The sequence below is a fragment of the Ictalurus furcatus genome, chromosome 4, assembly GCF_023375685.1.
Source record: "Ictalurus furcatus strain D&B chromosome 4, Billie_1.0, whole genome shotgun sequence".
NCBI lineage: Eukaryota > Metazoa > Chordata > Actinopteri > Siluriformes > Ictaluridae > Ictalurus > Ictalurus furcatus.
This window is the reverse complement of record NC_071258.1, coordinates 4,134,803-4,149,576: the sequence shown is the minus strand read 5'-3', so window position 1 is coordinate 4,149,576 and position 14,774 is coordinate 4,134,803. Positions and strand designations below refer to the sequence as shown.

The 14,774-nt window shown below is 40.4% G+C and overlaps 1 protein-coding gene across 1 annotated transcript; it reads left to right on the top strand.

The window, feature by feature from the left end:
- The first annotated feature begins 9,791 nt into the window (after positions 1–9,791).
- On the top strand, positions 9,792–13,949 carry celf6 (CUGBP Elav-like family member 6). Its single transcript, XM_053622585.1, has 2 exons — positions 9,792–9,950; positions 13,659–13,949. Exons 1-2 carry the CDS (start codon positions 9,806–9,808, stop codon positions 13,823–13,825), a joined length of 312 nt encoding a protein of 103 aa, XP_053478560.1. The 5' UTR covers positions 9,792–9,805; the 3' UTR covers positions 13,826–13,949.
- The last annotated feature ends 825 nt before the right edge of the window (positions 13,950–14,774 follow it).

The following is a 14,774-nucleotide window of genomic DNA, read 5'->3' as shown; positions in this document are numbered from 1 at the left end:
GGGGCTGTGGGCAATTTCATTGATGGGGGCTTAGTTCGGAGCCTAGGGTTGCCCCTGGAGGTCCTTCCGTACCCCCTGCCCATTTCTGCTCTGCATGGTCAACCCCTGGCCTGAGAGCCAGTGAGTACCCAAACTGCGCTGCTTACCTTACGTATAGGACGACACTGGGAACGTATTGCCCTCTACGTCACCAACATCGCTGAGCTTCGTCTTGTCCTTGGCTTTTTCTGGCTACGACGGCATAACACCCGGATTGATTGAGCAACTAGTTCAATTTCGATATGGGGGCCTCAATGCCCCCAGGGTTTTCCTAGGGGCACACCCAACCACCCCTCCATTAAGATAGAATCAGTAGACCTACCAGGGGTGCCAGAGGACTATTGGGCCTTCAGCAAGTGTTTTCCAAGCACAGAGCCCAGACAAAGAGGCTTTGTCCCTGGGGTTTATCAGACCATCCACCTCACTGACAGGTTCAGGCTTTTTCTTTGTGAAGAAGAAAGATGGGAGCCTGTGGCCATGCTTTGATTACTGCGGCTTCAATGCGATGAAGCAGAACGACCGACACCCCTGCCCTTGATGAATTTGACCTTTGACCAACTTCAATCGGCCAAGATTTTTACTAAGTTAGACCTACATAGTGAGTACAACCTGGTCTGCATCATGCCAGGGGATGAATGGAAGACTGCCTTTATCATGCCCTCAGGTCATTACGAGTATCTCGTAATGCTCTTTGGCCTGATGAATGCACCTGCGGTCTTCCAGCGCTTCATTATGAGGTCATCTTGATGACATTCTAATCTTTAGCAGTTCACTAAAGAGCATGTTGTTCATGTCCACTGGATTCTCCAGCTCCTACTAGAGAATCGATCATACGTAAAGCTTGAGAAGTCACAGATTCACGTTACCACCATCTCCTTCTTGGGCTTTATCGTGTCTTGTGGGGAGCTGAGAATGGATCCGGCAAAGACCCAAGCGGGTCAAGGAGTGGCCAACGTCAATCCGGCCATTCCAGCGGTTCTTATGCTTCACGCACTTCTTTCATCATTTCATGAAGAATTTCAGTACCCTGTCTGCCCCTGTCTGCGCCCTTTCTAAAAATACACTGGGCAAGTTCATAAGGATGGGAGCGGCGCGGAGGGCTTTGATGTTTTAAAGGAAAGGCTGACCTCGGCTCCGGTGCTCCAGATTCCCAACCCTGATGCCCCATTCATCGTGGAGGTTGATGCCTCCAACATCGAGGTCGAAGCCGTCCTGTCACAATGCTCAGGGACCAAAAAGCAGCTGCACCTCTTGTGCATATAAATCCCCACTGCTCACCCTCAATTGCAGCCCAGTGGTTAATGCACTGGAGTGTTGTTCCCAAGTTCATGCCCCACTCTCACCATCTTTATTAGGGAACTACCTTTTGGCCAGCAACGGTCTCATCAATTCCCCATTCAGTCCAGTTAATAAAAGAAAAAATATTTTTAAAAAAATAAATAAATAAATAAATATTCTATACATTTTATATAGTATTTTTTGGTTAAATTGTCAGGTGTGTGTATGCATATACACATGAAAAATACATACACACACACACACACACACACACACACCAGTTATCCAGATCTGTGTATAGACCTAGCATTACTACAACATTGACTAATGTAAAGCCCTTTATTATTGATAGGACACTTATTCACATGTTATCAATGTTTGATAGCATTTTCTCTCATTCGCACATGAGTTTTATGATAAATTCAACTTTCAGTCAACACACCAAGGTATTTTAGTGAGTAATTATATGTGCATAATTGCTGTCAAATAAAAAAAAAATACTTACTGTCACTGGACCCTTTCACTCTCTTTCTGAAACTTCAATGCGCATAATTCTCTTTGAATCAGCATCAAATCAAATAATGAAAATAAATAAATAAATAAATAGATAGATAACAGGCTCAGTAGTAGGTGCTTTACTGTTTTATAATCGGTGTATAGGAGTTGCCTTCTTGTAGCAAGAAAAAGAGCGAAATGAGTTTACTTTTAGAAGCACCATTAAATTAAAAGCCTACATCAAACAGTGTTGGAAATATGGAGCGAATATTTCAATCGAATCCATTTTTTGTGCCCTTCTGAAACACCTTTGCTACTGAGATTTCAGATTAAAATGCAGATTTCAGTTTTTAGTGTGTGTGTGTGTGTGTGTGTGTGTGTGTGTGTGTTTTCATTTCTGGGGGCATGTGTGTTACTTTTTATAAGCGACAGTGACTGATGTTTATGCTACTGGCCCATGAATAAACAATTTTTCAGTCCTGCTATAAAAATATAGCCATGAATAAATCTTATATCCTGCTATGTAGTTGTTTTTAACTCTGTTGTGACAGATTAAGTGTTTCGTCCTATTTGAGAAAAGCGGAGAAAGCTTTTTATTTATATTTGTCACAACAGTCAGCGTCATGTTGGCGCATCGAGCGTAAACTACGCCAAATAAGTAAACGCACCTTGAAAGAAGACCTCGTTTTTTTGTTGGGGTTTTTTTCAACTCCGTACCGACTCTGCAGTGTGACAGAACGCCGGCGGCGTGTCTCCTTTTCTAACTCCGATCTAATCCTTCAATTACACTTTGAGTTATTGTTTTGTTCCTCTTCCTCTTCTTTACATCTCTCTGGCCCATGCAAAATCCAATATCGGTGCTCATCACGGGTGCGACGTGTTCTCCTCGAAATGGGATTAGTTTTTTGAACCCGTGACAAATGCCTCAGTCGGACCTGCCAGAAATGACGGCTCCCCGTTGCAGCTTATCAAATTCGCCAAATTCATTTTTCTGTCAGGACGGACGAGCTGGCCCCGGCAGTGATTATTGTGTTTGTTTGTGAGGATATGGCTTTCAGCGGGGACAGAAGGAATAACGTGTTGCTCTCCTGCCGTGTGTGTAATGCCCACTGCCACATCACCACGTCACCACATCATCTGTGTCGCCACAACCGAGGAGGATTTATACTATGGCTTGACCTTTCAGGCTGAATGCATATGAGTTTTTCATTTAGTTAACTCTTAGGAACTGGGCCATATGAAAAAGAAATATGTCATTTTAAACATCCTCCAAGCCGACGTACAGGACTGATCAATAGTTAAACGAAACGTTTAGTTGCAGTTATTGCTGCACAAGGGGGTCACACCAGATACGGAAAGCAAAGGTTCACATACTTTTACCACTCACAAATATGTAATACTGGATCATTTTCCTCAATAAATAAAAGACCAAGTATAATATTTTTGCCTCATTTAGGTTCTCATTGGTTCTCTTTATCTACAGTTCTTTATCTAAAATCGGATGGTGTTTTAGATCATATTTATGCAGAGATAGCGGAAATTCTAAAGGGTTCACAAACTTTTAAGCAGCGCTGTATATCTATAGCTGTTCACATACAGTTGATATACTTTCATTTCTTCTCCATCTCAATACTACATGTATTTTTGAGATTTATTCTCGTTTGTCTTCTTTCCCTCCATCCACCTCTCTCTCTCTCTGCCCTACTATCTCTGTATTTCTTTTTAGCTCTCCACCACTTCCTTTCTGCTGCTCTGCCACTCTCTCTCTCTCTCTCTCTCTCTCTCTCTCTCTCTCTCTCTCTCTCTCTCTCTCTCTCTCTCTCACTATCTTTTTTCGTCTCTCCTGATCTCTTCCTACCTTTCTCTTTCCCTTAATCTCTGCCTTTCAGTCTTTCTCTCATTTTGTTTGTCGTCTTTTTGCCTGTCTTTCTATCATTCTTGCTCAGTCTCTCTCTGTCTTTCTCTTTGTCTCTACTCTCTCTACCTATTTCTGTTTGTCAGTCTCTCTCTATCCTTTGTCTACCTGGCTCGCTCATTTTCTTCCTGTCTGTCTTTCTCTCAGTCCCTCCCTCACACTTTCATTCTCTTCTCAGGCTGTCCCTCGTTTTTTTACTTCATCTCTTGCACTGTCCTTCTCTATCTGTCACTCCATCTTACTCTCTGTATCTCTTTCTTTCTATCTATCATTCTGTTTCTGTCTCTGTCTATATTGCTTCGTCTATATGTCCATCCCCTTTTATCTCTCTCTCTCTCTTTCCTGCTATTTCTCTATTTCTTTGATCTCTTTTCTTCTCTCTCTCTCTCTCTCTCTCTCTCTCTCTCACTCTCTGTCTGTTTGTCTTTCTCACTTTCCCTTACTCCTCTCTGTCTATCACTTCTCTTTCTTTTACTCAATTTCTCTCATTCTGACTGTCTCTGTCTTTATTTCTATATCTCAATCTCTCTTTCTCGCTCTCTCTGTCCAGCTATCATACCCTTTTTTGTCTCTTTTTAATTCTCCACCCCCCCCCTCTCTCTCTCTCTCTCTTTCCATCTTTTTCTGCCTGTCATTACTCTTCTCAATGATTCATTTTGTCTTTTTATCTTCCTTCTGTAGGTCTGTCTCTCTTTATATCTGTCTCCCTCTCACGCTGGAACTGTCTTACTCTGCGTCTCTCTGTCTTGCTTTCACGGTCTCTCTGCCCGTTTCTCTTAGATTCTCACTCTGCCTGTATAATTCTCCCTCCCTCTCTCTCACTCTCTTTCTCTCCTAGTCTTTCTCCCTCTATCACTTTCACTCCAAACCTCACTCTATCTTTTTCTCCCTCGTTCTCTCTTCCTCTCTCTCCCATCCCGTCACACGCTGCCTGGACTCGAGCAGTGTCCCTGTACTATGGCCCTGTGTGCCAACCTGATGCATTCTTCACGAGATGATAAATAAATAAGTGGACACACAGATACACAGAGCATGAATGCAATTTAAATGCCAGGCCACCCTGCTACAGGAGAGATAGAAAAAATGATAGGGACAGGTAGAGGAAGTAGAAGAAGATGAAGGAAAGAGACAGAGGGAGAGGAAAAACTCCAGGAGAGAGTGTTTTGAGCCGGAGGGGGATATGTTTGCTAAGCGTCGACCTCATTAAATCCGACAGCCTGGTCTCTGTGCCGGTGTGGGGAGGGGCCGTTGGTTTGGAGCGAACGGAGGAAAGGTCAGGAGGTGGAATGAAATGAAATTAGAAAGGACAAAATAGCGCCGCTCTACTCCAGCTCTGCGCAGAATCGATTCGACTAATTGAAACGGCGTCCCGGGCAGCACAGCAGATGGGTCCCTGCGGGCCAAGGAGTGTGTGACAGGATGTGATATGAAACCTGTCGAAGCTCACACACAGCTGCCACAGAGCCACTGCACAGCTGAGGTTCATGAGCAAAGCTGGCCTGGAGCCTCGCGCTTCACACTAGCGCTGTTTTTTTATACGCCGTCAACTTTAAAAATGTTTACACTTGAGCTTTCCAACATAGCGGTGCAGGCCACAACTTAACAGGTTTCATATCACATCCTGTCACACACACACACACACACACACACACATCCTGTCAGCAACTTTTACTTTCTTACAAAGTTTGGCATTTTTAATGTCCAAGACTGAAAGTGTCTTAACCTTCCTTATAGCACAGCTCTGTTGGATTCTTGAATCTGATTGGTCAGAAGCTGATGGTTCATTTTCTATAACAACAGCTCTGACTCTAAGATTTATACTAATGCGCTCGTTCCAATAAGTCTTACTTGTACAACAGATGCTCCACATAATATAGATAATAATAGGCGAATAATAAACAAATGTTTTAAAAATCTGTTGTTATTTAACAAAATAAACAAAGTAATCGTTGATATTGTGAAGCTTTCTGTAGGGAGACATTTATTTAACGTTTAAGATCTCCAGTGTTAGGTCTTGGAAAAGAGTGAGTGTTTCTAGCTGCTAAAGTGATAATGGGGACTAACTTGTTTTGTGGACGTTCCACAAGGTTAACTGTAGCTATAAATAGATAAAAAGTATGACTTTTTATTTTAAAATAAATTTGACATTTTAATTGTTGGTGAAGGCGGATACAGAATAAGAGAATAGGCTCTGACCAGGCCACCTTTCAAGAGATTTTACAGCTTTACTTTATGTTGTGTTATTTATTTATTTATTTATTTATTTAACTTTTTAAGCAAACAAAAGTTACTGTTTTGCAGTGAATCTTTATGTGCTTGACTTTATGTGCTTCTACAAAAATGTAGAGTCGTTTAAAACAAAAACATTTTTATTACAGAGATCACATTTAGGTCATTTTTGCTAACTAACTAACTAAATGCTGAGGTTAAAATAAGGTAAGGAATATTTTTAAAATACATTTTAAATAAAATGTTTTGTGAGTAGTTAACAGACCGTAATGATTAAAAGCAAAGCCTCATTACCTGCAAATGTGTGTGTGTGTGTGTGTGTGTGTGTTTGTGTATGAGTGTCAGCCTGTCGAGCCTCTCTACAACTCTCACAAGGACCTTTCTCTGTTCATTGTCCTTTGAATTAATTTGATGCAAACCGGGCAGAGTTGTCATCAATCCTCCAATATATTTTCCACAAATACCACTGCCAGGATTCCATAGCTCCTGTTCCTCTCAGAAGCAGATGTAATTAGGAAGCTGTATCCACTGACATGTTGGAAAGATTTCTGAAGCCAACCGTGGTCTTCACACTTCTCTCCAGTACATGCAGCCAGAGCCTCAAGCCTTCACACACAGCCATCAGTCATACAGCTCATCAGCTCATTGCCAGCACCCATCATTTTTCCTTATGGCAACCCGAGGGCCCAATTAAAGCGCTCGGTACAGGGCCGGGCTGCGGAGCGCTTTCATGTGGACATTTCTCTTAACACTGGTCTAATAAACTCTGCACGAGGGGCCTGAGCTATGTGACATAGCTACCAGCGATAACAATATGAACGATGATGAGTAGCAGTGTCATTATCTGTATTATTTGCTTCTTATTGCTTGCATTGGTTATTTACAGTATTAACCTCTATATTGACGCATATTAATGCCGAATTCTTCCCGGCTACTAAACAGGAAGTTTATTCCTTTGCCTTCCCTAAGCTGTATGAAAATGAAAAAAAAAAAAAAATAGAAATAAATAAATCAATTGGAAAATCCTGTCAGATGTTGTTGTGGCTGAATTCTGGAAAAGAGCCAAAAATGACAACAACAAATAGATTTTGACCAAAATTTGTTTTTTTCTATCAATAATATGCAAGGACATGTTGATTTTAGAAGAAAAAAACAAAAAGAAAACGGAAATAAATTTAACCAAAATGGCATAGAAACGTTTTTATTGTACTAGTTTCTAACCGTACCATGTTGGGTAAGGAGCCAGAGGTCTAAATTATTGGTAGCTAGGTGTGCATTTCTCACAGCAAAACAAACATCAGCCTAATCACTTCTGTTTGTAATCAGATATCAGCAGGCAAGACACCTGTGCCATCACATCATCATCAAAACAGAAAAGAGTGCAGTTTTAGTAATGTGTATAAATGATCAAATTAAATATATTGTAGACATGTGCAGTGGCGAAATGGTCTAAGAGTAAGATGCTTGGCAAAAACACAAAATTACTAACTAGACGAACAAAAATTTAAAAAAGAGGTGCAAGAGAGTGAGAATTGTGTTTAGTCCTGACTGATGTGATGGTGTGATGTTTGCGATGTTCTCAGGGTGCGTCCTCCAGCCTTGTAGTGAAGTTTGCCGACACGGATAAAGAGCGGACCCTGCGCAGGATGCACCAGATGGCAGGCCAGCTTGGCATCTTCAGCCCCATGACCATCCAGTTCGGGGCCTACGGAGCCTACACACACGCTGTAAGAGCCGATACGTCAATTATACGATGTTTTATTCCGGTCTAATTGACCTATTATAGATATTTTTATTAGCTGTGGAATGATACTGAATATTAATTTTCACCATAAACTTTGATGTCCTAGTTTCTTTAATGAAAATGGAAATAAAGATCATTTGAGTAACCAGTATACAGTGTAGTACATTACAATTACAATTATAATTATATTATTATCAAATCAAAAGATACAGTGTAGGTCAGTGGGACAGCCATTCCTAAGTAAAGCAAGAAAAATTTGAGTTAACTAATCACTTCCTAACTTATGTGCACTCATACAAGCGCTCAGTGGATACCGGCAGCTCTAAAAAATAACTTTCTCGGACCCAAACATGATAATACATAGTCTGAGGCTGATTGTAATGAATTTACATGTCAGCCTGTGGCACTTTTGGGACTAAAGCCAAGTGAAAATATGTGAGCCCGGCTGTATATAACTTTCTCTTTCCCAATGACTAAACTGTCTCTTAACTCCCAGGAGTGAAATCATTACTGTGTATATTTCCACCCCTGCTCAAGTCTCCGTATGTTTGGAGACGGCAGCGTTAGCACTGAAGCTTTGACCGATAACAGGCTCTGGCTAGCAGATGCTGTCTGTGCCCACGCTGCCGACACACAGCTCGTTATAGATGCTTAGGGAAGAACAGCCGAGCAGAGCGAAGCCGCAGTTGGGAATTCTGGAGGCCTACGTCTGTAGGGGCCCAAGTAGATATTCGTGAGCTTGTTTAGGCCACACAATGGAAACTCCGGGAATATGGACAAGATGTTTCCCTGTGGGTTTTTCCTCTGAATATTATACTAAGAAAGCGATATTTCTCAATCAGTTATTTCCAATCTACATGCATGCTGGGACTTCTGTTCAGAAAACAGGGAAGTTTACGGCAAACTATTGGTATATGTATATATTGTAACCAAATAAAGACATCCATATATGAAAAATTGACAGGCTGCACAGTGTTGAATTAACACCTAGAGTGTTGAATTAACTATTTCAGAGTTCATTTGTGTCCAATTGGACATGAGTAAACACTGTAGGTGTTAATTCAGCACTGTGGATTTTACTGTGTGCTATGTAACGCAATTGTCAGGAGGCGTCTGAGTGTCTGAGAGAGTGTATTTGTGTCCAGGCCTCAACACTAGCCAATGGTGGCCATTTATGAACAGTTGAAGCACGCCATTAATTCATCTTCAGTAGCCGCTTTAACCTGATCAGGGCCGTAGTGGATCCAGAGTCTATCCAGCAAACACTGGGCATGCCAGTCCATTGCAGTGCAACATGCATACAAACATTCACACACTCATTCATGCCTAGGGATAATTAAGATTCATCAAACAATCACTCTCTCTGAGAAGAAATGAGAGAACCTGGAGGAAACCCACATGGACATGAGGAGAACATTCTTAACTAGGGTTGTAGGATTCAAGTTCAGTCTTAAGACATTGTTATGCATTGACTTGGACTGATCTTGTACTTATAGGTTTTTGTATGTTGACTTTTCTTGGTCTTGGGCATTGGACTCTCTATATATGGTTTTGGGCTTGACTTTGTAAAAATAACGTTTGTGTTGTCTTCTAGTGATAACCCAGTTATATTCCTGAATCAGTTGTCCGATATGAATCTGCAGGATTCTATGTAATTCTCAAGAAATTCTGCAAATTTGGTCTTGCACTCTGTATGTGAAATTGAAGTAATGGATTGACCTTGGAAAGGATTTGGTTTTCAGTTTCATTCATGACTTTCATTTTTGCTTTCATTTGGATTTGCCTTTGCCTTCACTTATTGGGTGGGAATTGGCAATGGGGAGAAATTTTTTTCTTCCTTCAAACTGTTCAAATGTTTAGCTGAAACACTGCCCAAAAAAGATGGTCAAACTATGGTAAAAACAGGGAATTCACTGTGGTGAGTATTCCGTTATACATTTCCGAGACTGGGATTGCCTTTTCCAGGTTTTCAGAGTATAACAGAATGAAAATACTTCCTTCTAACTTTTGTCTTCCACGATCCAACAGTTTATCCTAAACTTGAAAAATTAATGACTCTCTTTCTGTTATTTTGCCGTTCTTTGTCCTATTTCGTTTTATAGCAGATGATGCAGCAGCAGGCAGCGCTCATGGCTGCCACACAGGGCTCCTATCTCAACCCCATGGCGGCGATCGCAGCCGCTCAGATGCAGCAAATGGCAGCTTTCAACGTCAATGGCCTGGTGGCTGCCCCAATGACGCCCTCTTCAGGTGGGAGGAATTTTAGAGCACTTTATTACACAAGTTTACGGCTTATTTAAAGGCCCCACATCATGAACGGTACTATTGTACTCATGATTACAGCAGTACAGAGCAATGCAATGTGGGTTATGCCATGACTGGGAATGTACACTAGTACTATGGGCCTCATAAACACTGTGCATTACAGAGAGTTACGAGAGAAACACTGACAGAACAGAGAGGCAAGGAGTCGAGAGGAGGAAGGAAAGTCGAAGTAAAGGGTTAGAGAGCTGCTTTCTGTTGTTAAATAGGGTTAAGTTTTTCCACTGTTTTTGTTTGTCCCACCTGGGAATGTGGCCAATCTGATGCCTTTGGATGATGAGTCCTTGACAAATTGATAAGGGCGAAAGATTTGTGAAAGATAATCCTGGACCTGAGCTTGACCCCACTCTCCAACGCAGGGAGACACTCTGATGCCTCAACAATGATAAGTAAGCTGACATCCAGGGCCAGGAGGAAAAAAAAAAAGAATTAAATAAAGTGTCCTTCAAACCCCCCCTCCATTCACTTTCCCTGTTTTTTTCTGTCTGCTTTCGTGCATTTGTAATCCCTAAAGCCTACACTACTAAGGTTATACCTATCAAATTTAATCCTACATGGCTTAAATGCCCTTCACTGCCACAAGGAAAAAAAAAAAAAACAAGAGCAAAGAAGCTAAAAAAACATCAAGTCAAAACCAACAAACCTGAGATTAGATGGGACCGTTGGCTGAGGAAAATGCCTAAGTCCCTGTGTCTAATCAAATGACACTCAGGATTAGTGAATCATCCTGCCTGAATGCTGCTCTGATATATACTTCAATTTATAGCATCCTGACCTGTTCATGTCTATAGTCTTAAGACCTTTGTGGTGCAACTAAATATCTAAATTGAAAGATACTACAAAAACACTCAAATACAGTAGCCTTGAAACATACAGTATACACAGTAGCCTAGACCAAATGGGATTTACACAAATCAAAACATAAAAGTACCAAAGGTAAAATGGTTGTGTCCATGACTGATATGCCATTTGTGTTCCACTGATATTACAGGACATTTCCAGTGACGCATGTAACGTAAACGTTTAGGACATTTCAATAATAGGAAAATTATCCTTACACAACAACCTATGTGTAGAGCTGCTAAAGTGGTGTTTATGCACAGACTTTGAAGTAAATTAGATTTAAATGTTTAAAACATCCACAAAACTGAGTAAGCAACTTACGATCCAGTGGGCGTTACAAACAAGTAAGCCAAAGCTAACGAAGATAGCGGTGCACTTAGTGTCATGTAAACTGGACTGTTATCGCACAGTTTTGCTTTTTCTAGTGTACAGTAATAGTTTTATTGATAAATATATCGATACAAACCTAGTTTTTCCAAATAAATTTAACAGTCTGTCCGTGTGAAAAGCGCTAACTCCACCTGAGGCGAATTCAAACAGTCCGCTCTGAGTTGATTTGACCCGAGGAGCTGGGCTGAGGCGTCATGGTGGGGGAGGGGTGTATTGATTCAACTGTCAGTGAAAATGACCCACCACTAACCCAGCGGTTGGGTTACACAAAACTACCCAAAAACTACCCAAGACTGAGAATATAACCCAATTAAATGACCTAAAATTCTCTACCAAGCGTTTGGATATAAAAAATAACCCAGCATTTTTTAGAGTGCATGTTCAACATGAAGTTGTGTCATGCAGATTTCCTGAAGATTATGAGAAGTAAAAAAGTTATCTCAATGTTTTTCATTATTTTCAATAATATTGTAGTATTTATTATTAACTATTATATATTTATACTATCTTTAGAATGTCCTTATGCCATTAGCACACTTGGTAGTTAAGCAAATGTTAAGTTTTTTTTTTTTTTTTTTTGCTAATTTTATGCTAAAAGTCTCAACCCTGTTATTCATTTAAGAGTAACATGCCTGAGATGAGTTAACACAAATTTGAATGGTTAAATCCAACAAATATATACACAAAGACATTTTATAAGGGGGAGATATGAGATCAAATGTGCCACTTCAGTTGTTAAAGACGTGCTAGTAGGTGATGGCTTAATACTTATGTTTCCAAAACAGTACTGGTAATATTCACTGAATTATGATCCGTTCAATTATTTTACTCATTCTAAAGTAATACTGTCCTCTAAATGTTAACCAGAGGTTATATTTTTTCCCAAGTGAGGTGTGGTGAGTGCGTAACACAGATACAAGGTCATGGCAGCTTTGCCTCCTAGCAAACATCTATATATAAAGGACATTTCCAATCATGTGGGATTTTTAAACAGTAATTAATCATCCACTAACAATGACCAACAGCAGGTTTTAGCAACACGTTGGAAACTGAATCAGTCAACACGTTGCTGCGTCTCTGTTTCCTCCCTGATGAGTCAGTCAGGTGTTTGCAAACTGCTGCGTTGTTCATGAACTGTTCAAAAGCAGAAGGTGCTGTCTGTTTGGTGCGAGCAGATCATTTCTAGGCTTGGCAGCTCTGCTGCGAGCGCTTTCTACAACCGCATGAATTTACACCATGCAAGGTGTTTTATTTTATGTACAGAATTTTGAGGCATTAAGTCAAATCGCATTAATATGTTGGTATTCTTAAGGAACATGCATTCATAAGGCTACAGAGCAAACAGTAAAAGCTATCAAAACTCTGTACAACTTAGGGCCAGAGAAATGTACACAACTCTGTTATCATGGTGTCTTTTTACGGCATAGTCAAGGGTTTTATTTATTTATTTTTTTTTTAAAAAGGCTGAACAATGAAATTAAACCTATTTGACTTATTTACATATACAAAATTCTGCAATTATAGTGTCATGACACTAAGATGACTATTTTATAAAAATCTAATAAAAAAACTTATGAAACTCAATTAACTTAATGCCTAAAGAAAATATAAACAAACATTATAACAGTTTAATAATCGCCATTGTCAGAACCCTCACAAAATAAATTATAGCGTTATAAAATAGTATCGTAACTACAGAACCCCTGAGTGACAAATGTATCGAGTGCTACATCATTATTATGACATGTCAACTCATTCATTTTAAGATATTATATCATTAGTTTTGACTCATTATCTCATTGGGTCAAAATATTAAGTAGTTATCTTTCACATAATATCTCATTATTTGGACTTAACTTCTTTTTAAGACATGTTGCTGTATCGGTGTATTATGTTGTCATTTCAAGATATCATGTCATTATGTCGGTTTGAATCCCACCCCCACCCTGGGTGAGCTTGCATGGTCTCTCCATGCCTTGGGGGTTTCCTCCGGGTACACCAGTTTCCTCGCCTAGTCCAAAGACGTGTGTTGTAAGCTGATTGGCATTTCCAAATTGTTCGTAGATGTGAATGCGCCTGGTTGCGGCCTGCGACAATTATTTCAATGTAATATCTCATTTTCTGAAAAATTTTCAAACCCCACAATCTATTTCTGGGACTAATTTATTGAGTATAATGTTAGAATAATAACAATAATTTTGATTCTACTGTTTCTCAGCTGATGCCTGTTGTAAAGAGCCTTTATAAATATTTATGCAGCGTTATGTGTGTTGTCACAGAGGGGTTGTAACTATATCTACAAATATTTCTCACTTCTGTTGAATTATGTCAGCCAACAGCATATACAAGATGGTTCTGGCAGGTGTGTTACTCTAGCATGGAAAATTCCTGTGTGTGTTTTAGGCACCAGCACACCTCCAGGCATCAGTGCCACAGCAGTGCCCAGCATCGCTGCTCCGATCGGGGTGAATGGCTTCAGCGCACTGCCTCCTCAAAGCAACGGCCAGCCAGCCTCTGAACCCATCTATACCAATGGAATTCACCCCTATCCAGGTAACACACGATTATAAAGTTTAACCCTAAAGATGCGAGCCTGTTTTACCTAGAAAAATTCTGATCCCAGTTTATAAAACCCAACTTTACCTTCTCTACTACTAGGTAACTATCCAACTATCCAGTCTGGCTAGGTTTCTTTACCAATGTCTCTATTTGGCTGTATAAACTTTTCTCTATTTCTCTGTCTATCTCTGTACAGCACAGAGTCCAACAGTGACCGACCCTCTCCAGCAAGCATACGCTGGCGTGCAACACTATGCAGGTGCTTTCATTTTATTTCTTTTCCTCTTCTTTTCTGTCCTCCTCTAAAGTCTCCAGCAGTAGGAATTGCTTTGAAAAACTGTATCGGAATTGACTCTTACAGTAATAAGACGCGCTTGATCAGGATGCCACGCTCAGCTTCGGAAACTTAATGTATCTAGCCGAGCAAAGCTTTTATAACTAAAGTTATTTTTGAGTGTGTCAGATTAGGGGAGGAAACTGTTTACACTCACTGCCAATGTGTGAATCCTGCCTGACTTAGGAAATGACTTGCCGGTTACCCTGTTCCAGAGTAAATCAAAGGGATTTTGCTGCTATCAAAGCTGGATCTACAGGATGGCTGCTACGGTGGTTGCAATCCTGCATCCATAGACCTTAAATTTCCGAACAGCACACCTCGAGTGCAAAAAAAAGCAACTTTTGAAAACTGTGACATAAAGAAGATTACACAGCAGAATAAAGAAACTGCTTTGGAAATGGTTCACAGCACGCTATCTGTAAACGTTATTAGTGTTTTGTTTGACACAGTTGGTGGTGAGTCAGATGGCCTTTTCCTGTGAAAGTAGATCATTCTTGGCCATGTTTACACAAATCGTAGCAGACACTAGTGAAAGTCTGTTTTACGATACTAAGCACGATGGGCTATATTGATATGATAACTACAACTACGACTATTCATGCAGCAAAATATTAGCCATATAC

What these genes read in the sequence shown, in the direction of transcription:
- celf6 (XM_053622585.1), top strand. Translation starts at nt 9,806, where the DNA reads ATGATGCAGCAGCAGGCAGCGCTCATGGCTGCCACACAGGGCTCCTAT. An exon ending in CCCAATGACGCCCTCTTCAG is followed by an intron (nt 9,951 to 13,658) that starts GTGGGAGGAATT and finishes TGTGTGTTTTAG; the next exon opens with GCACCAGCACACCTCCAGGC.